This window comes from Artibeus jamaicensis, unplaced genomic scaffold, assembly GCF_021234435.1.
Source record: "Artibeus jamaicensis isolate MK-2021 breed Jamaican fruit bat unplaced genomic scaffold, CSHL_Jam_final contig_384, whole genome shotgun sequence".
In the NCBI taxonomy this organism is placed as follows: domain Eukaryota; kingdom Metazoa; phylum Chordata; class Mammalia; order Chiroptera; family Phyllostomidae; genus Artibeus; species Artibeus jamaicensis.
In genome coordinates, this window is record NW_026521810.1 from 13,311,710 (window position 1) to 13,335,620 (window position 23,911).

The 23,911-nt window shown below is 37.8% G+C and overlaps 1 protein-coding gene across 2 annotated transcripts in view; it reads right to left on the minus strand.

Moving 5' to 3' along the window:
• Positions 1 to 23,911, minus strand: part of RMND5A (required for meiotic nuclear division 5 homolog A) — a 69,032-nt gene that overhangs the window by 29,826 nt on the left and 15,295 nt on the right. For both annotated transcript variants that reach the window (XM_037168176.2, XM_053664555.1), the window contains exon 2: positions 19,447 to 19,589. In XM_037168176.2, coding sequence (XP_037024071.1) covers positions 19,447 to 19,589 — 143 coding nt within the window. The remainder of the gene's footprint in view (positions 1 to 19,446; positions 19,590 to 23,911) is intronic.

The window sequence follows — 23,911 nt, forward strand, 5'->3', positions numbered from 1 at the left end:
TATCAATAAGTTTAAGAAGATTGAAATCATACCAGGAAATCATATCAAACATCTTCTTCAATCGCAAAGGTATAAGAAATTACAAGAAAACTAAAAAACACACAAAAACATGGACCATGATTTATCATGCTGTTAAATAAGTGGGCTAACAATGGTATCAAGAAATAAATCAAAAGATATTTAAGACAAATGACATGAAAATACAATGACCCCAAAATATCTATGGGACACAGCCAAAGCAGTTCTTAGAGCAAAAGTCATAGTAATACAGGCTTACCTGAAGAAACAAGAAAATTCTCAAATCAACAATCTAGTTTTACAAATAAAGGAATTAGAAAAAAAGAACAAAGCCCAAAGTAAGGAGAAGAAAGGAAATAATAAAGATCAGAGCAGAAATAAATGAAATTGAGTCTAAAAAAACACAAAAGATCAATGAAACCAAATCCTGGCTCTTTGAAAATATTACAAAATTGATATACCTTTAAGCCAGACTCATCTAGAAAAAAAAGACGGCCTAAATAAATAAAAACAGAAAGAGGAAAAATGACAACCGACACCAGAGAATTACAAGAGATTATGAGAAAATACTACAATCATATGCCAACAAATTAAACAAACTGGAAGAAATGGGTAAAGTCCTAGAAACATACAATCTTCCAAGACTGAATCAGAAACAGACCAGTAAGTAATAACAAACTCAAATCAGTAATCAAAAACCTCCCAACAAACAAAAAATCTTGGACTGATGGCTTCGCAGGTGAATTTTACCAAACATGTAAAAAATTAATGCATATCCTTCTCAAACTGTTCCAAAAATCTAAAAAGGAGGCTAGGATCCCAAACTCATTTTACAAGGCAAGCATTACCTTCATACCAAAACCAGAGAAAGACATTACAAAAATTAAAATTAAGGCCAGTATGTCTGATGAACACAGATGCAATAATCCTCACCAAAATATGAGCAAACTGAATTTTTCAATATATTAAAAATATGACACACAATGATTGGATGGATGGGATTTATTCCTGAGATGCAATGGTGGTTCAATATTTATAAATCAATTAAATATATAATGACTGCTAAAACACAGTAAGGATAAAAATCAAATGATCCTATCAACAGATGCAGAAAATACTGACAAAAATCCAACATTTGCTATGATTAAAACTCTCAGCAAACTGAAGATGGAAGAACGTATCTCAACATAATAAATGCCATATATGACAAACCCATAGCTAACATCATATTCACTAGTGAAAAGCAGAAAGCTTTTTTTAAAGCATTTTTTATTTAATTATTGTTCAAGTACAGTTTTCTGTCTTTTACTCCCATGCCAGCCTGCCTCCCCCCCAGTGCTCCCCACCTCCCTCCCCTTTCTACCCCCCCTTAGTTTTCGTCCATGTGTCCTTTGTACTTGTTCCTGTGAATCCTTCCCCTTTTCCCCTGAAATTCTCTCCATCTCCTCTCTGGTCCCTGTCAGCCTGTTCTGTATTTCGGTTATATTTTGCTTATATATTTTTGGTATATTTTGGTTATATTTTTGGTTATATTTTGCTTGCTTGTTTGTTTTGTGGTTTAGGTTCCTGTTAAAGGTGAGATCACATGGTATTTGTCTTTCAACACCTGGCTTATTTCACTCAGCATAATGCTTTCCAGTTGCATCCATGCTGTTGCAAAGGGTAGTAGCTCCTTCTTTCTTTCTGCTACATATTATTCCATTGTGTAAATATACCATAGTTTTTGGATCCATTAATTTACTGATGGGCACCTAGGTTGCTTTCAACTCTTGGCTACTGTAAATTATGCTACTATGAACATTGCGGTGCATAGGTTCTTTTGGATTGGTATCTTAGGGTTCTTAGGATATACTCTTAACAGTGGAATTGCTAGGTCAAAAGGCATATTCATTTTTAGTTTTCTTAGAAAATTCCATACTGTTTTTCATAATGGTTATACCAATCTGCAATCCCACCAACAGTGAACTAGGGTCCCCTTTTCCCCACAATGTCTCCAACACTTGTTTGTTGCTTTGTTTATGATGGCCATTCTGACCAGTGTAAAGTGGTATCTCATTGTGGTTTTAATTTGCATCTCTCTGATAGCTAGACATTGAGCATCTTTTCATGTGTCTCTGGATCCTCTATAGCAGAAAGCTTTAAGATTAGAAAAAAAGACAAGGATGTCCACATTCACCATTTTATTCAGCATAGTATAGGAAGTCCTAGCAATAACAATAAGAAAAAAAAACATCCAGATTGGAAAGAAAAAAAGTCATTATTTATAGATGACATGATACTACATATAGAGACCCCTAAAAAATCCACCAAAACTATTAGAACTGATAAAAGAATTCAGTAAAGTAGCAGGAAACAAAATTAATATTCAAAGTTGGTTGCATTTTTCTATACCAATAATGATTTGTCAGAAAGAGAATTAAGAAAACAATCCCATTTACAATTAAACTTAAAAATGTAAAATAGCTAGAAATAAATTTAACTAAGATTTGTACTCAGAAAACTAAAAACATTGAAGAAAGAAACTGAAGAAGATACAAACAGATGGAAACATAAACTGTTTTGTGACACAAAGAATCAACATCATTAAAATGTCTGTACTACCCCAAATAACGTACAGGTCCAATGCAATCCCCAACAAAATACCAATGGTACTTTTCACAGAACTAGAACAAATAATCTTCAAATGTGCATGGAACCACAAAAGACCCTGAATAGCCAAAGCAATCTTAAGAAAGAAGAATAAAGTTACAGGTATCCCAGTGAGTTCTTGGAGCATCCTGGTAACCTGATATCAAACTACATTACAAAACTATAGTAATCAAAACAGCATGCTACTGGCATAAAAAGACACATAGATCAATCAAACAGAACAAAGAGCCCAGAAATAAATCCAGAAAACTTCTGGTCAAGATGGAGGTGTAGGTAAACATACCTTACCTCTGCACACAACTATAGCAAAAAAGACAGCTATACTACAAAACAAGTATCACCCAGAGCAGAAAATAAAGCTGTGTGGAAGTCCAACAACCAAGGATTTAAAGAAGCCACATTCATCCAGACAGGTAGGAGGGATGGAGAGTGGTGCAGAGAGACACAGAGATGAATATGGATATTACCCCAATTATGTGTGACAGATAAACAATAGGAGAGATACCTCGAGAGCCAGGGATCCCAGCCTAGGCCTCAGCACCAGGAAGATAACTCCCCATAACTTCTAGATGTAAAACCAGTGATGGTTAGGGCTGTAGGAACTGCATCCTCTTAAAGGGCCTACAACAGACTTAGGACTCACCAAGACTCACACCCTCTGAGATTCAGCACCAGGGTAATAGCTGGAAGGGCACCAGTGGCATATGGGGAGAAAGTGAAGTGTGAGTGAGTGGAGAGACAGCTTCCCCCTGGGCAAAACTCCAGAGGCCAGGCAGCGGGGCATTGTCCCCCTACGAGCCCTCCCCCACAGAACAACAGAGCAGTGACACAGGTTGTTCAGCCCTGGCAATTATTTAAGGCAACGCCCCATACAACTTAACAGGTGCATTAAGACAGAGAGTCAAAGCAGCTCTACCAAATACACAGAAACTAGCACACAGAGGCTGCCAAAGTGAGGAAACGAAGAAATATTGCCCAAATGAAAGGCTACAACAAAATTCCAGAAAAAGAGCTAAATGAAATAGAGATAAGCAACCTATTATATACATAGTTAAAACACTGGTTATAAGGATACTCTAAGAACTCACTAGGTACTTCAACACCACAAAAAAGACCCAGGCAGAAATGAAAGTTGCATTAAGTGAAATAAAAAAAAATCTACAGGGAACCAATAGTGGTGAAGATGAAGCCAAGAATGAAATTAATGATTTGGAACACAAGGAAGGAAAAAAATATTCAATCAGAACAGCAGAAAGAAAAAAGAATTAAAAAAAAAAAAAAAGAGGATAGGCTTAGGAACCTCTCAGGCAACTTTAAACATACCAACATCCAAATCATAGGGGTGCCAGAGGGAGAAAAAAAAGAGCAAGAAACTGAAAACTTATTTGAAAAAATAATGAAAGAAAATACCCTAATTTGGTGAACAAAACAGACATACAAGTCCAGGAAGCACAGAGAGTCCCAAACAAGACAGACCCAAAAAGGACCACACCAAGACACATCATATTAAAATACCAAATGTTAAAGATAAAGAGAGAATCTTAAAAGTAGCAAGAGACAAGCAGATAGTTACCTACAAAGGAGTCTCAGTAAGACTGTCAGCTGATCTCTCAAAAGAAATTTTGTAAGCTAGAAAGGACTGGCAAGAAGTACTCAAAGTGATATAAAGCAAGGACCTACAACCTAGATTACTCTATCCAGAAAACGTATCATTTAGAACGGAAGAGCAGATAAAGCACTCCCCTGACGAGGTAAAACTAAAGGAGTTCATCATGACCAAGCCATTATTATATGAAATGCTAAAGGGAAAAAGATATAAGAAAAAGATAAAAATGATGAACATTAAAATGATAATAAATTCACAGCTATCAATAATTAAATCCAAATAACAAACTAAGCAAACAAGCACAGATATGGACATCATTTGGAGGGTTATCAGTAGGAAGGGGATAACAGGGGGAAAGGTGCAGGGATTAAGAACCATAAACTAGCATGTAAAAATTAGGGGGCTGTTAAGAACAGTATAGGTAATGGAATAACCAAAGAACTTACATGCATGATTCATGGACATGAATTAAGGAGGGGGATTGCTGGAGGGAATGGGGATACTGGGTAGAGGGCAGCGAAGGGGTAAAAAACTGAAACAACTGAAATAGGATAAATCAGTAAAATATATATTTTAAAAAAGACATAAATCTATGCCTCTATGATCATTTAATCTGTGACAAAGAGGCAAGAATATACCATAGGGTAAAAACCATCTCTTCAATAAATGGTATTGGGTAAACTAAAGAGATACATAAAAAAAATGAAGCTACTTAACTTTCTTATACCATATACAAGAATGAACTCAAAATGGATTAAGGAAACAGCATGGATAGACCTCAAGAATATTATGCTAAGTGAAATAAGCCAGTCAGAGAGACAAGTTCCAACAGATTTCACTCATATGTGGAACCTAATGAATAAAATGAACTAACAAGCAAAATACTGACAGACTCATAGATAGCCAGCCAGATGACAATCATCTGGGGGGCGGGGCTGGGTCTGGAGGGAGAGAGAAATTGAGCAGAGAAGAAACTCATGGACATGGACAACAGTGTGGCAATTGTAAGGGGCGTGGGAAGGTGGGTGGAGAGAAGTGAAGGAGGGTATGGGGGATAAATGGTGATGGAAGGAGACTTGACTTTGGAGGGTGAACATACACTACAGAGTATAGACGATGTGTTATAGAATTGTGTACCTGAAACCTGTATAATTTTGTTAACTAGGGTCTCTTCAATAAATTCAATAAAAAGTAAAAAATGGATTAAAGATTTAAATATGAGACCTGAAACCATAAAACTCTTAGGAGGTAACATTGAAAACTGTCATTGCTTTTAGTAATATATTTTTTTTTATTATCTTCTTGAACATGGGAAACAAAAGAAACAATAAATAAATGGGACTATACCAAAATAAAAAGGGTTTGCATAGCGAAGGAAACCATCAACAAACCAAAAAAACAACCCACTAAATGGGCATTTGCCAATGACATATCTGATAAGGGGTTAGTGCCCAAAACATATAAGGAACTCGCCCTGGCAGGTGTGGTTCAGTGGATTGAGTGCCAGCCTGTGAATCAAAGGGTCATGGGTTTGATTTCTGGTAAGGGCACATGCCTGGGTTGCAGGCCAGGTCCCCAGTGGGGGTGTGCTAGAGGCAATCACACGTTGATGTTTCTCCCCATCTCTTTCTTCCTCCCCACCCTCTCTCTAAAAAATAAGTAAATAAAATCTTAATTAAAAAACAGGACTTCCACAAAGATGGAGGCGTAGGTGGAAACATTGTACCTTCTCCCACAACCAAGTTTAAAAACAATAAAGTTTTAGCAACAAAAACGCAGCCAAACCACAGAATATTGAATTATACGGAAGTCCAACAACAACGAACTTTCAGCCAGACCGTTAAGAGGGGCAGAGCCAGCAGCAGGGTCGAGCAGGAAACATCCCCTGACCCAGGCGTGCAGGCAGCCATGGGTGGACACCAGGTGTGGGGTAGCAACGGGCGGACCCACTGAGGGCGCAAGGCGGCAGGATGGCCACAGTCACACATTCGCGCACAGATAAACCAGCGAAGGAGCGAGCAGTGAGACAGACTGAGCAGGCCCCAGCAGTGGGAAGCAGCAGAGGGGACTGCCATGGCCCCTCTTTGACCTCACCCCCACCTACAGCGTAACAACCCAGTGACCTGGGTTGCTCTGCCCTGGTGAACACCTAAGGCTTCTCTCCTCACACATAACAGGTGCAAACAGACCAAAACATGGCTCAAGAAGAAGAACTCAAAGCCCCAGAGCCAATAACTCTAAGTGACCAAGAAATTGCGAGCCTTTCAGACACACAGTTCAAAACACTGGTGATCAGGATGCTCACTGAACTGGTTTGATTTTAGTCACAAATTAGAGGAACATATGAAGGCTAAACTAATTGAAATGAAGGGAAATGCACAGGAAACCAATAGTGATGGAAAGGAAACTGGGAGTCAAATCAAGGGAGTGGACCAGAAGGAAGAAAAAAATGACCAAACAGAAAAATATGAAGGAATGAGAAATCAAAAAATGAGGAGAGGCTTAGGAACCTTCAGGACATCTTTAAACATTCCAACATCTGAATTATTGGGGTACCAGAAGGAGAAGAGAGAGAGCAAGTTGAAAGCTTATTTGAAAAAATAATAAAAGAACTTCCCCAATCTGGCAAAGGAAATAGACTTCCAGGAAATCCAGGAAGCTCAGAGAGTCCCAAAGAAGTTGGACCCAAGAAGGAGCACACCAAGGCACATCATAATTACATTAGCCAGGAATAAAATGAGGGAGAGAATTCTAGAAGCAGCAAGAGATAAGGGGATAGTCACCTACAGAGGAGTTCCCATCAGACTGTCAGCTGATTTCTCAAGAGAGACCTTACAGGCAAGAAGGGGCTGGGAAGAAGTATTCCAAGTCATGAAATCCAAAGACCTACAACCAAGATTGCTCTTTCCAGCAAAGCTTTCATTTAGAATGGAAGGACAGATAAAGTGCTTCTCAAATGAGATCAAATTCAAGGAGTTCATCATCACCAAGCCCTTATTACATGAAATGTTAAAGAGAGTTATCTATGAAAAAGAAGATAAAAAAGATGAACAGTGAAAAGACAGCAAACTCACAGTTATTAACAACCACACCTAAAACAAAAGCAAACTAAGAAGACAGCTCAATCGGGAATGGAACCATAGAAATGAAGATCTCACGGAGGCTTAGCAACAGGGGAGTGGGAAGAGGAGAAGGGGGGAGAAGGTACAGAAAATAAGTAGCATAGATGGTAGGTAGAAAATAGATAGGGGGGAGGGTAAGAATAGTATGGGAAATATAGAATCTAAAGAACTATTTATTTCTTTGTTTACAGCCTGTTTTCCCCATCAGAGAGTGGAAAACCTGGGGGAGTGTGTGTGTATGTGTGTGCTCCTTGAGAAATAGGTCTGTGTAATTGCCATATTCCTAGCTCTACAATTCATACTTGGCAATAGCAAGTGCTTGGTAAATATGTATTGGATGAATTATTAAGTTGTTGACTTAAAAAGAAAATCATTTGGCCCTACTCAGTTGGTTAGAACATCATGACTATATGCCAAGGTTTCAGGTTCGATCCCTGACCAGGGCACATAAAACAATCAACCAATGAATGCATAAATAAGCGGAACAAGAAATCCATGTTTCTCTTTCTCTCAATCAATAAATAAAAACATTTATATATATATATATGGAACCCATATAACATAACACCAAAACAAAACAAAAAAAGTACGAGGACCTGAGTAGACATTTCACCAAAGAGGACATAGAGATGGCCAGCTAACAGACATATGAAAAGATGCTCACCATCGCTAATCATCAGAGAGATGTAAATTAAGACAATGAGATGTCACCTCATACCTCTCAGAATGACTATCATCGATAAATCAAACAATGAGTGTTTACAAGGTTTTAGAGAAAAGGGAACCCATTTGCACTGTTGGTGGGAATGCAAACTGGTACAGCCACCATGAAAAAAAGAGTATGGGGTTCCTCAAAAAATAGAAAATAGAACTAGCATATGACCCAGCAATTTCACTTCTTGATATTTATCAAAAGAAATCCAAAATACTAATTGGAAAAGTTTATGCACCCGTATGTTTATCGCAGCATTATTTACAACTGTCAAGACATGGAAAACATCTCAATCAATAAATAGACAGTTGGATAGAGAAGATGTAGAACATATATGCAATGAAGCATTACTCAGCCATGAAGGAATGAAAGCTGGTCATTTGCAACAACACAGACAGACTTAGAGGGTACTACGCTAAATGAAATATACCAGACAAAGATAAATACCACGTGGTTTCACCTTTATAGGGAATCTACAAAACAAACACACAAAACAGAAACAAACTCATGTATACAAAGAACAAGTTGATGATTGCCAAATGGGAAGGGGTTGGGAGACTGGGTGAAAAGATGAAGGGATTAAGAAACATGAATTGGTAGATATAAAATAGTCACAGGGATGTAAAGTGCAGTATAGGGAATTTAGGCAATACTATAGTAACTACATATAGTGTTGGGTGGGTGTTACAATTATTGAGATGATCACTTTGCAAGTTAATGAAATGTCCAATTACCCCATTGTACACCAGAAACTAATATAACACTGTATGTCAACTCTAATTGAAAAAATGAAAAAAGTGGAAAAACTAAAAATAAAATAAAAACATCTAGGATACAATGCAAAATTATTTGGTATACAAGGAACCAGGAAAATATAAACTTTCATGGGAAAAGACATTTGACAGACACTAATGCTGATGATGCAGATGCCAGAATTATCAAAGACTGTAGTGCAGTTATTTACATTTTGAAAGAAAAATGCACTCTTTCTGTTTGCAAAGAAAATATTCTTGCCCTGGCTGGTGTAGCTCAGTGGATTGAGCGCCTCCCCCCCCCCCCTCCCCTCAAAAAAAAAAAAAAAAAAAAAGAAAATATTCTTGAAAATAGCTAGAGAAAAGTGATGCATTCCTTATAAGGGAACTATGATTCCAGTGACCAGATTTCTCAAAAGAAACCATGGAAACCAGAACGAAGTGACATGACATTTTTCAAGTACTGAATGCAAAAAACTGTCATCCCAGAATTTTATATTAAGTGAAAATATCCTTCAGGAATGAGTCTCAGATGAAGGCAAGATGAAGCTAATGCCAGAAAACCTGCTGTAAAAGAACTGCTAAAGTAAGTTCTTCAGACAGGAAGGAAATGATACCAGAGGGCAACCTGGAACATCCTGCGTGAAGGAAGAACAAGTCCACTTGTGATCTGAAAGTTTTCCCTGTCCAATTTTACTTCCACCCCCTTTATCTTTCATAGGCAATACCCCCAACAGACCTCTTGAATTTCTTTTTCTTTTTTAAGGCATATCAATTTAATTAGACAAGATCATTTAGATTAACTGAAATTACAATCCAAACAACATGGGATTATTTTATAGTACATGAAGAACAGGTAGAAGGTAATCTGCAGTAGAAACTACAAAACTCCCACCATTTATACCACCAAAATGCATTAGAGGTCTCTTCTCCAAAATTAAGCATATTTTTCTTTAAAGAGCTATCTAGCCTATTCTTAGAAGTCAAGTCTAAGAAATCATAATTAAATACATAATTAAATATATAATTAAATTAAATACATAATTAAAATTTGGAAACACTCTGACAAAAAAGTAAAATTACCGTCAGTCCTAATTTTTATTCATTTTCTTTTCATAGACATCTTCCTTGGCCTAGTACATATTTAAGTTAAAAAATAGAGATAGTATGGAGTAACTAGATAATATGGAGTATGCGCATGAAAGCTAAAGCAATAGCTTTCATGCACATACTAAACAGACTACCCCTAGCTCAGAAGAGTGAGCATGGATCAAGTTCTCTAATTTCGTATCTGCTCCTCCAGATGCTTCTGCCTGTTAAGATGATTTTATAATAGTCTATCAATACCATTAACCAAATTATTTTACCTTTATGCTCTCTATGACAACTAAAACACTGGAAGTAGAGACAGTGCTTTGTTCCCCTTCTAAAGTAGAGGCCTACAAGGGTGACTGACGTCACAGATACTCTCATATTTTACTCCCCCAGAGAAAAAGGCTCATTCAAATGAATGAAGATGACAGATCTTATTACAAACTCAGTAATCTGCCAATAACTCCCTAAATGGCTAAGTGAATCCTATAAACAAGAATCACCAAGATTAATTAAGAATCTTCACCAATGAACCTCATTCAATCCACATACAACATTCAGATTTCTACTCGTTCATTTAACGATTATTCTCCAATCCCATCAACACACAACAAATATACCAGGTGTCCGTTCTACAGCAAAGAAATAAAACAACTTTGCTCAGCTCAAAGCACACATCAAGTTAAAACAGACAATTTTATTTGGCAGTATGCATTAAGTCAGAATTTTAATAACTACCACCAGAGTTAGCTATTCAGAAAAAAAAAAAGAATTCCCTCAAATCTTTCCTTTACATACCAAAAGGAAGCTTTGATCATCTAGGAAACTTTAAAATATAAGAGTCTAATATTTCAACAAATTTAAACAGTTTTACAACAATGCTTTTCATGTACCTCTATTTCCATGGTACCTTTATGTACCACTGTCACGTCTATACAGGTAAGCAAAAATATACACCCTTAACATTCAGGATAGCTCTACTACATTCAAATAATATAACTTAACTTGCTAATCTTGGAAAATACAGCTAAAATGTGAATAAGCAACACATTCAATTAAAATTTCTAAACTCCCTTCTACCATTTTGATTTTCTAATTTAAACCACTAAGGCAGATAAGTAAACTTTTTTCATAGGTTATTTTCTGTTCACTTGTAGTAAAATGAAAGCTAAAATTACTTTAAAAAGAGGTTGAGGAAATGCAATACAATGTCAGAATTCCTTTTGTTATAACTGCACATTCTTACCATTGCATCAGAGCTAGGATCAGTTGCAGCTTCTGTTGCTAGGCAACCAACCTAGTTTGCAAGGCTGCCCAGAAAATCAGCAGCACTCTAAACCAACCAAGTGGCTAATGAAGAGATACATCTATTATTAACACTTCTGTTTTGTTATACTTTTTCCTTTTGAAAAAAGAAGAAAAGCCTGGCCAGGTGGCTCAGTTGGTTGGAACATGGTCCCATGCACCAAAAGTCTGCAGGCTCAGTCCCCAGTAGGGGCATGCAGGGGATGCAATGGATCAATGTTTCTCCCTCACATCAATGTTTCTCTCTCTCTCTAAAATCACTAAGCATATCCTGGGGTGACGATTAAGAAAGGAAGGGAGGGAGGAAGGATCTGGAAAGATGTTCTTAAATGTGAAGGCAGGATTCAAAGAGTCAAAAATAAAACACACAAAAGAAATATGGAAGAAGAAGTAAGACAGAGAAGGAAGGACATCCTCATCCCAAGGCTGAAGACCATGAGGCTTATTATCCCTCTTCCATATTGTGTAAGGGGAAGGCTCATTAGTTAAAATGCCTTGTTTTACCTATTTGATACCCACTTGACCCACAATAAAAGGACTATGTTAATCTTCCAAAAACAAACAACAACAAAAAGCAAAGCACACATTCAAAGGTGTATCTGCCTAGTGAAGATGTTATGACTTGGAAAGAGAAATCCAAGACACACTAATTCATAAGCCATCTCATGTACTTTTAGCATCTTTCACATATCAGACTATGAAGTTTTAAAATCTGGAAGCTGAGGCCAAGGAGGAGTAAATTATGAAACTGAAATCTAAAACCATTATGAAACTGAAACCTCTTACCATTTAGAATTCTAAACAAACCTTAATTCTTTAGAGCCAATTCTTTAATACTATTAATTTTTTATCTCCCCCATCTACTTTTGAAGGAAAGTTGGCACTTCTGTGCTACTGTTGCACCTACCAGGAAAAAATTTCCCTTCTGAGCATCCAGTTAGTCTCGTTTAAGAATAAGAGCTATACTGTGAAGAAAACTTAGAATAAGATTTGCATTTTAGGTCCACTCAGTCTGAAATAATATCTACTTTACATATAACCCACAAAAGATTAGTAGCCAAACGTTTTCTTTTTAAATTCCTACCAACCGAAAAAAAAAAAAAGACCAACAACCTAACAGGAAAAAAATAAAAGGGCAAAAAATAAGAAACTCACAAAAGGGAAAAATAATAATCAAATGTAGAAAAAGATGCTCATCCATGTGAATAATTTAAAAAAATTTTAAAAGCTGATTAACACCAAGCATACACAAGAATCTAAGAAAGAAGAATCCTAATGGTAGAAATGCAAATTGATATAAACCCTTCAGGGAAAAATTTAGCAACCCTAGTAAAGCTGATGATAAGGCACATGCCCTATGATGAAATAACCTATATTTAGAAATATACCAAACAGCAGTGCTTTGCTAACTATGGACTAGAAAATAAATTTAGTAGTGTGTCATAATCAGCATTTGCAGATGCATTTTTTAGATGTAGATGCCACCTTTTTAGACATTCCATTCTCTCCACTGTATGATATTCATACCGTATCTACTTTGGTTTTCTTTTTTAAAATATATATTTTATTGATTATGCTATTACAGCTGTCCCAATTTTCCTCCTTATCCTCTTTCCGCCCTGTACCCACCATTCCCTCATGTAACCCCACCCCCTTGTTCATATAAGTTCTTTGGCTACTCCAGGTAGGTTTTGCCAGATCAAGGAAAGGGGGTGAAGAGGAGGGATTAAGCCAAACTGATTAGTTTTTACTTTATAAACAAAGGAGAGTAGTATGGCATGGTCAGAGGTATGCCAAACTACTCTGCTTGGCTTTTAAGATTCATAAAATTCTCTATAATTTAGCGATCTGTCACACTTGAATACCCATCCCCTTATAATTATTTTGCACATCATTTTACATACCTTTTGGTCTGATGAGCTGCTTCTCTAACTACCTATTTATCTGAACAGACTAGAGAAATCTGAGTGACTATTCTACTAATTCTCCCGAAGACGGCACATACCTCTTACCATTCAGATAAAGTGGAGAGAAATTCAGGTCACTAGTGATTAATTCCCTCAAGGAATTCCACTTAAGAAAAGCTGTTCAAAGTCTTAAAATTTGGGTTTTCATCCCAGCTCTTCCATTTGCTTTCTAGTTCTGTGATTTCAGGGAGGTTACTTAATCAAAGACTTAGTTTTCATATGTCCATCTGCAGACAATAATCCCTACCTTACAAAGTGTTGGTAAAGATGAAATTAAATAATAAACAAAACTCTACCAGGACCTATCCCACAGGAAGCCTTCGATACACAGTAGCTGAATCTGAGAGGCAGGTCTTGCCATCAAATCTTCCATTCTATATTTAAAAGAATCTTCATTTTAGAAAACATAAATCACTTGAATACAAATTACAGACTAGATTAGTTGACACAGCTTAATATGTGTAAGATCTTTTCCCCCTCTCAACTCAACCTGACTTGGATACTAAACCAAGCAAATTTTGTAACCTCAGGCAAAAATGGGTCTGTACCACCTCCAGGTCCAGGAGAATTCTCAGATCCTGCATGCTAATATAAGATCTGATTGCAAAGGTCCAAGCTTTCCTCTGAGGACTGGATTATAATTCAACAAATAATTACTATTAGTAACTAAATAATGTTGTTTCATTCTGCTCATAGCAGAAGTATATTAAGAACAAGATAGGCCCATAGCTTAGAGCTAATGATGTAATTTGACAGAGAAAGCAGAACTCATCTTCTCTTTTGAAAATTCTCTTGAGACTGAAAGGGCAAAACCAATATTGTTTCATAGGCACTGAAAACCCAATACCAGTGAAGAGACCCAGAGAGCTTCTAGCTGCTTGCAGGAGTCAGGACTCTGGGTTCCTACACACAAATCTCTTTTGCCCAACAAGCTGGATATAGAGAAAGGCTCAGGTAACCAGAGTCTCTTGAAATCACTCCTAGGCTCACTCATTCCCATCCCTCCTTTCTGTAAGGCTCTAATAAGAAAGACCCTAGAGAAGCACCTTGAGTCACCCTCCCTGCAACAAATAACTGTGGCCAAGCCTGGGGAAATCAAGCCCATTCTCAAGAGAATGCACTCTGGCCAAAGTGAACTGACTACTGAGAATATGGATGGTCCTATTCAAACCCCATAAGAAACATCTTCCATCCTGACCACAAATATATAAGATTTTTATAAAATATCTTGCAAAAATTTAGACACATTGTCTCCTATACTTTCTTGGATTACTCACTAGTAATTCTGAGGAGAGGAGTTAGTTTGATGTTTTATTTTTAGGGAAAATGTTCTTGGCTTTTTAATCACTGTTGTCTTTTTATAACTTTATTATTCCTTTCAAATAATTCTAAAAATTCTACCCAAAATTTGTATCAAATTATATATTAGGTATATCAGAACTCACCAATTTTTCTTTTGAAGCAGAGTGAATTTTCTTTGTTATTCCCTTTTTCCTGCATTGACAGTAACTCTCTCTACTATACAAGGATTTACCCCTTACATTAATAACAGAACTTCAGAGCTAGGACACATCTGACCTCACCCACACAGTTTATCTAAACTACCACTTAAGGCTAAACTCAAGACATTATCACCCTCTGGTATTTTTGTTCTCCTCTCGTACTTCAGTCATATCTACATAAAAGGCAGTTCCAAACTGCTCACCAGCACTGGCTTACAATATTCTATACTACTTTTTTATAGCATTACTCCATTTGTTTTTTAAGTATAGTCACAGCACTTGCATCACCAGTGCAGATACTCCATCTAGTGGCAGATCAGTTAAGGAAATGTGGTTTACGAAATATTTTTAATCATTACTCTCCTCCTTAAAACATTACCGGCCCTGCAATGGCCTAATTTCCTACTATAGCAGTGTTTAAGAACAGATTCTTGAGATCTTTTCCACCTCTTGATTCATCACTTCCAAGTTGTACACCTGGTGGGTGGGGTATGTTAGTATCTCTGAGTCTTAGTTTCCTCATACGCAAAATGGGAATAATGTACCTGCATGATGATATATAAATAAATATACCGAGCATGGCCAACACTCAATAAATGATAGCCTCGACTGCTTTTATCATCCACTCCCTTTTCTCCTAATTCTCCTTGGATCAAAGCCATAGGCCCTCCATCATTTCCTGTTCCCCAACCTGATCTTGCTCTATTCCCGACAGGGTCAGCCTCTCTAATCAAGTCCCTGAGAGTTTTTAACAGGAGTCAAAAAGCACATTCTCGATTGCCATTCAGACCCTTTCCTGGCCCCACAGAAAACTGTACCTCACTGTTCTCCTGCTCCAAATCTTACCCATTCTTCCAAGTCAAATTTAAGTCACCAGTTCCACAAACCTTAAATTAATCAACAGCACAATGATCTTCCTTTTATTTTATAGTAAGCAGAGTCCATCCCTGTTTCCTCAGAATTTTTTTCCATTCTTCTACATATATGAAAAGTCAAACTAGACCACAATCTTCTAAGTAACATGTACTACATATCTTACTTTCAACTATCCCACAACAAATTTTAAATACCTTAAAATCTTAGCACCATTTATTTTCACACACACATACACCTCTAAAGCAGTAATCATTTCGCTGACTTTTTTTATTTAGGAAGTAAACTAAAAGTTAAAAGCTAAACAAAATGCTGAATAAAACGCCCTAAACAGGAAAGAGTTCTAAATTTTCTTAAAATGGGGGAGAAAATTAAAAACATACCGACACAGTTTTTACAAAAAAAATTGCCACAGAACCCAATAGCTAATATTATGTATTTTAAATAGTGATCATAAAACTATGGACATCTGAAAAGTCAATATAGAAGCAGAAACCCTCCACATTTTATGTTTATAATCATTAAAAGACACAAAACACCTTAACTAATACCACAAACTTTTCTGCTTACATTTTCAGAGAAGTGATAACTAGAGAATTTTAAAACACTAGAAGCATTAAAACACTAAAAGGGAAAAAATCATTTAGCGTGTCAGAAATTTACTGCAGCTCCTTACTCAGAACGCCAGCTCACAGAGGAATCCCAGTGTCTCTGACTGTCCTGGGAGGATGAGAACACTGTCTGTCCACAACATGTGCTCGCAGGATGCTGGACAGCATTCCAGTTATTACTCAAGTCTGTCTGTTGTGGTTTTTAAAAGTTTGTGCCACACCCTGGCCAGTGTGGTTCAGCTGGTTGGAGCATCATCCCATAACCAAAAGGCTGAGGGTTTGATCCCTGGTCTGGGAATGTACAGAAGGCAACTAATAGATGTTTCTCTCCCACACGAATGTTTTTCCCTCTCCCCTCCTTTCTCCCTAAAAGCAATGAAAAAAAAAAATGTCCTCAGGTGAGGATTTAAAAAAATTAAAGGCTTATGCCACAACTGGTTCAGCTCCATCCTGTTTGTTTACCACCAATTCCCATAAGATCCCACCAAGCCTTTGCAGCAGATGGTCCCAGAAATTTGTACAAATTTAGCAGTTCAATACTTAAAAGAAGACAAAGAAGATGACTTTATAAGTCGATGGAGTCTCATGTGACAACGGCCTACAAAGAGTTCCTGTTTGTGAGAAGTTCATGAACAATGTCTAGGTAGTTCTAGTGGACAAACATCTTCCTCTACACCTGAGACCAAGTAGATTCCAACAACAACAACAAAAAACAACTGGAACCAGCCCTGGCTGGGTAGCTCAGTTGGTTTGAGCATCATCCCAATACACCAAGGTTATGGGTTTGAGTCCCTAGTCAGGGCACTTACAACAATCAACCAATGATGCATAAATAAGTGAAATAAGAAACTGATGTTTGTCTGTCTCCTTTTCTCTCTCTCTAAAATCAATCAATAAAAAATTTTTTAATTTGGGAAAGAATGCACTAAAAGATGTTAGAGAACTAGACTAAAAGATCCAGGCTTTTTTCTCTTGTCTAGGATTATGATTCAACAAATTACCTCTCAGTATCAACTTAGGAACGTAGTTTCACATGACAAATCAGAAGAAGCTATGTCACCTGGAACTTAAAACTACTTTCACAAGAACATAAAACTACCAAAGAATTACTTGAAAAGGTCCTTATAACTTCTAAATACATGAAATAAATGTCTTCAAATGACAAATAAGTAAAATATGTTAATTAGAACATTCACCTTAAACATATCCCTACCCAAAAAGCCAGAATAAAGGTTACTCACTATGTGTTCCCTTGGTATCTATTCTCAAAGAAGTACTGCCATTTCTAATACCAAATACATTTAAATGTTTTGTCTCAAAGATTAGCCAAAAAAAAAAACCTGACAAAAACCCTTATGAATATTTGTAAAGACATGCTAGATCAGGTGGAAGACATGCTCATCAAGTTACCAGTAGCTAGGGAGACAAGAGTAAGAGGATCGTGATGATAAGTATGTCTGGACAACAGACAGCAACTAGGAAATGGGGAAACCAGTGATAGAATACAACGTTGGTAAATTATTTGCCCAAATGCTTCTGACCCTGGTGGCCAGTAGTACACACACTTGAGGTCTGGTTGCTGAGGCTGTCCCCACCTGTTCCCAGACTTTGGGATTTCTTAGATACTTTTTCTGACTGGCTTCAGCTCTTCTCACTGTCACGGCATCTTCTGGTTCTGCTGTCCCACCCTCTGTCATAACTGCAGGCAGCAGTGGTCAAGCAATCCCTCCAGGAACCTTCTGGAGTTTGAACCATCAAAATGACTACAACACCTTGGTCACTGCCAGACACTGAAATCTAAAGCTTCCTAAACAACGCCAGTAGTTACTTCACCCTAGAGAAACTGAGGGTTTTTCTCACTCACAGTAATTAAAGATCATCTCTAAAGTGCCTCACCACCATTCCAGTATGTCCTTAGGCTAAAGTCACTTCATATAGAACTGAAGACTTGCAGTGCCATAGCCCCGAAAGGGCTGACGCCAAAGCCTCTTCCCAAGCTGGGTTCACTCCCTCAGAGTTACCAAACAGCCATCACAACCTCAAAGCTGTATCGAAAATGTTCACTGCCTTTCCAGCCTTTGCTGGCAACGGCCACCACTGATCCAGAAATGGGACTGCTGCCACCAACACCACTTCTCTGGTCTCTTGCTGAGTTGAAGCCCTCAGCACTACAGAAGTGATCAAAGCTCTCTGAAAAGTCACTAACACTTCTGTAAGCCACAGCTACCCAAACAGACTCCAGAGCCCCTGCCACTTACTATCCTGACACACCACACCTACCCCGTCAATGACATTTCCTTAGGAGCACATAGTTCTGACTTAGGCTGCCTCAAGTTTAGCCTTTCGATACTACTGTTCCAAAAGGATAGTTTCTAACAGGTTTATCCAGGAGTTAGAGCAGTTCTCTGGATTCTATAAGTCTCTCCTATATTACAGTTAGTGCTCTTGTGTGTACAAACTAATCAACTAGTCAGGAGATGGCTTTGCTACAAAGAGCTCCCCCCAGAAGTTCTTCCTACTCTCCCAGAATTTTACAGTGTGTGAACAAAAATGTCCATAACAAGTCACAAACTCTCCAGTGGCTGAAGTGGTCAGAATTACCATACCTTAGGCCACTTCTCTTAGGCCCTACTAGAGCTACAAATTTTAGCACTGATCCAGTGCTACAAATGACAACTGCTTATAAGTAAACCACTAATTCAAAAATCTAAGAGATGTTATAATAAAAATCACCCAACACCAATGACCAGCCTTGCTGGCTAGCAACCAACCCACCCATACAAAGCAACACTGGAAAAAAGCAATTAGCATGCACACAGGAAGACAAGAGAAGTTAGGGTGATACACAGGAGATAAATGCAAGGATATTTACTTAATCATTCCACATCACAGAGTCGCAGCCAGGAAATTATTCAGAGAAGTAGGAAAAGTTAGTTTTGTAAACAAATTCCTTCATAATAGGCTACAATTTCTTTGGGAATGTACTCATCACGACATTAGGAACTGTATTCATATAAGCAAATGGATAAATAACCAGGGTGAAAAAAAGAGGTTTTTTCGTTTTGATTTTTAAATAATAGCAACAGGGAACTTAACATAGTAAAAAAACAGATCTGTGTAAGTTATTAAAAGTAGAAAGGAATGAAATAGCATAATTTGAGAAAGCTAATGTCATCAAAGCAGTGACAGGAGATGAAGGATGATGCTAAATACCAAAAACTTCCTTCAACACCATACCTTATCAATGGCTTTTCCCACCCGAGAAACACTGCTGTGGATGTCTTTGTGATCTGAGGCCAATTTCTGAACAGTGTCCTTGATTCTTTTACAGCACTGTGTCAAAACAAGTGAAAGCGTCCCTGACAACTCGGCATCTTGACCTATAAAAATAAAGAGAGAAAAAGATTGGTTACTCACAAAAGCAAGCCCAAACATGGCACATTTCAAATAGGCCCTTTGGAACACTGAAAGATGGAAGTGAAATAGATCTGCATCTACTTTGAAGCTGAGGGCCACATTCATGATAACATTTTTCAAGTGAAAATTTAAGAAAGTTACCTTGTTATTATATTTTTTATTTGTGGAATAAATATGAAAAATTTACCATGAAATAAAACACTTTTGTAATTACTAAAATCAGCACAGACTATAAATAATACTTCCAAGGCATTGTTCAGAAAATGTTTCCATAAATGAACTCACTTATTCAACCTGCTTACACTGTTCAAATCATTCTTGCGCATTTTGTTACTAAATTTCATAGAGACTATTTAGTCTAAATGTTTTACATATTATATAAAGAAGTAGAAGTAAAAAAATAACAAACTTCTTTGGATATCATTGTGTGTAAAATGAGTTACCATAACAGGCCTGAGACTGCTATCCTTAGAAAGGCCTGCTTGCAAGGCTGACCCTTGGCTGTCATCTGGGAACTTGGACTCCAGGAGGGTTCCCATCACCCTAACTGGAAAGAATGGTTCACTGTGCCTCAACTGCTGGTACAATGTAGGTTATGCTAAACTCTTGCTTTCATTGGAGTCTGGAATTTTGGTACATGCCAGGCAGAGGGAGCCCATATGACCAGTCCCCAGTAAAACATCCTGAGTACAATGTCTCTAATGAGCTTCCCTGTTACAATTTGATGCTGGAAGAATTAAATGTGTCCTGTATGACTCCAATGGAAGAGGGCTCTTAGAAATTTCTCCTGGTTTCCTCTGGGCCTTGCCCTATAAACTTTTTCCCCAAGCAGATTTTGCTTTATACCCTTTTGTTATAATAAATCTTAGCCATGAATGTGACTACATGCTGAGTCCTGTTTGTCCTCCTAGTGGACACTAAAGATGCCATTACAGAGACTTCTTGAATCACATAATAAAGGAGCCAAAATTTATTGTAGTTTATATCCTTTTTCCCTGTGCTACCTCCTCAGGAAAAGGAAAAGAGAAGGGAGGGAGGGAGGACAAACTCAGTTATTATTTGTCAATTACCTCATATATCTACATAGCTCCACATGTAAGAAAAAGGCCTGGCTTTTGAAACCCTGCTCAATATTATACATCAGTGATTCTTAAACTTTATTTAAATAAAGAAAAAAAACCCCTTTAATTTATTTGCATCAGAATCACCTGGAGACCTAGTTAAAACAGAGTAGCTGAATACCATTTCCAGAGTTTTCAATTCAAGAGTTCTGGGATGGGGCCCAAGAATTTGAACAAGAACAAGCTCACAAGTACAGTAGCCCTAGCATGTTTGTTCATTCAACAAACATTTATTAAGCACTCACTATGTGATAGGTACAGCAGTAAAACAAAACCACCAAAAATCCCTGCCCTAAAACTTACTTTCTGGTAAACAAGATAAACAATACACAAAGTAAGTCAACTATATAGTATGACAGAGGATGATACATGCTACTGGGCAGGGGGCGGGAGGAGAAGCAGAGTAAAAGAGATAGGAGTATTTGTGGGTTAAGCAACTGTAATCTTAAAATGGGTGGTCATGGCAGAGCTCACTGAGAAAATAACATTGAGCAAAGACTTAAAAGAGGTGAGGGAGTTAGCTCTCTGGTTATCTTACAAGTGAAGGGTGGCAGGAGAGCCATTCCCAAATAAGCTTCTTTAGCATAAAGATTACTTGGAGAAACAGCAGACAGAGAAGAAGCTCTGAAAACAGAGTGGAAGTTACCCTTTTGTAAGAAAAATTTACAACAACCCTCCATTTGTAAGGGTGTAACAGGAAAAGAAGGATAGCTCTATATCACAAGAAACATTTACTGGCTTCCAGTCAACATGGCAGAGTAGGTAAAGGCTGTACTCACCTCCTCCCACAACCACACCAATATTAAAACTGAACTACAGAACAAGAATTAGCGAGAACAGCCTGAAATCTAGCTAAACAGAAATCCAGTAACTAAGAGTATAAAGAAGAAGCCTCGTCAAGACTGGTTAGCATGGTAAGAGATGCTGAACCAGCTGAACCAACCACCACATGTAGCAGTGAAAAATGGGGAGAGAAACATCCCCCCTTCCCCCAAGGAGCAAGGGGTCCCAGCCCAGGTTCCAGTGCCAGGAAGATAAGTCTCCATAATTTCTGGCTAGAAAGCCAGTGGTGATAGTGGCTGAGTGAGACAGAGCGTCTTTGGAGTTCCAGGCATTCCTCAGCAGGAGGTGAGCTTGAATGTAATGTGCTTAAATAATCTGCAAACCATCCTCCCATCCCCAGTCTGTGGAAAAATTGTCTTCCACGAAACTGATCCCAGGTACCAAAAAGGATGGAGAACACTGATGTAAGGGGCCTCTGAGACAACATCAAGTTTATCAATATTCACATTATAGTGGTATCAGAAGAAGAAACAGAGCAAGGAATTGAAAGCCTATTTCAAGAAATAATGATGGAAAACATCCCTAACCAGGTGAAGGAAATAGACATATAAACCCAAGAAGTACAGTGAGTCCCAAACAACATGAAACCAGAGGCCCACACAAGACATACCATAATTAAAACGCCAAAGTTTAAAGACAAAGAAAGAATTTAAAAGCAGCAGGGGGAAAAAACAGTTAAGTTACTTTCTGTTGAGAAATCAGCTGACAGTCTTATGGGATCTCCCTTGTATAAAACTAACTGCTTTTCCATAAAACTGTCAGCTGATTTCTCAACAGAAATTTTGGAGACCAGAAGGGATCAGCACAAAATATTCAAATTGATGAAAAACAAGGACCTACAACCAAGATTACCCTACCCAGCAAAGCTATCATTTAGAATCAAAGCACAGATAAAGAGCTTCCCAGACAGGAAAAAGGTAAAGGAATTCATCAGCACCAAACCAGTACTGTAAGAAATGTTAAAAAGGACTTCTTTAAGAAGAAAAAAAAGAGAAAAAAATGTGAATTACAGAATAGCAATAACTACATATTTATCAATAATTACTTTAAAGTAAATGGATTAAATGGTTCAATTAAAAGAAATAGGGTGGCCAATGGATAATAAAACAAGCCCCTTACATATGCCATCCACAGGAAACTCTCTTCAGATTGAAGACACAGACCAAAAGGAATGGGAAAAGGTATGTCATGAAAATGAAAAAAAAAAAAAAAAAAAAAAAAAGCTGGGGTAACAATACTAACAACATACAAAACAGACTTTAAAACAAAGGTTATTAATAACAGACAAAGACAGCCCCAGTAATTTCACTTCGGTGTATTTATCCCAAGAAACCCATAACACTAATCAAAAAGACATACGCACCCATATGTTTACTGAAGCATTATGTACCACATCCAACATATGGAAGCAACCCAAGTGTCCATCAACAGATCAATGGATAAAAAAGCAGTGCTGCATATATACACTGGAATACAACTGAGCCATTAAAAAAGAATGTAACCTGAGTTCCAGCCAAGATGGAGGAGGCATAGGTAGAAACCCTTCCCTTCCTCCCACAATCAAGAGAAGGATAACAACCAATCTAAAATCAATAAACAACTAGAAATGCCAGAAAAATCAAATTGCATGTAACTCCAACAACCAAGAATTGAAGAAACAGTCAATCAGACCAACCAGACCGGTAAGACTGTAGACCAGAGAACCCGCAGCAAGGTGGCAGCCCGTGTGGGCGGGGCTGACTTCCGCAAGGAGGCGACCTCACAGGTGGAGCTGACAGAACCCGAAACTGAGACTCAGAGATGACTATGGCCTACAGTGGTCGCCATGGTGGGAGAAACTCCCAGTCTCACACAAGACCATTGGAAAGTGGGGCTAGAACCAAGGAGGCAAGCTGCATTGCTCCTTCTCTGGCCCCTCACCTTCAGGCAGCACAGCAAGGAGGGTTGCCCTGCCCTGGTGAACACCTAAGGCCCCTCCCCCTTACAACTTAACAGGTGCTGGAGAGGAAGAAGTATGTCCCAAATGAAAGAACAGAGCAAAACTCCAGAAAGAGAGCTAAGTGTCAAGGAGATAGCCAACCTAGCTGATGGAGAGTTTAAAGCCCTGGTAATCAAAATGCTTACAGAACTGATTGAGCTTTGTCGAAAAATTAAAGAACAAATTAAAGACACCCAAAGTGATACAAAGCAAAATATTGAGGGAACCAACAGTAACAGAAAGGAAACCATGACTCAAAGCAACAATTTGGAACAAAAGGTAGAAATAAACATCCAACCAGAACAGAAAGAAGAAACCAGAATTCAGAAAAATGAAGAGACTG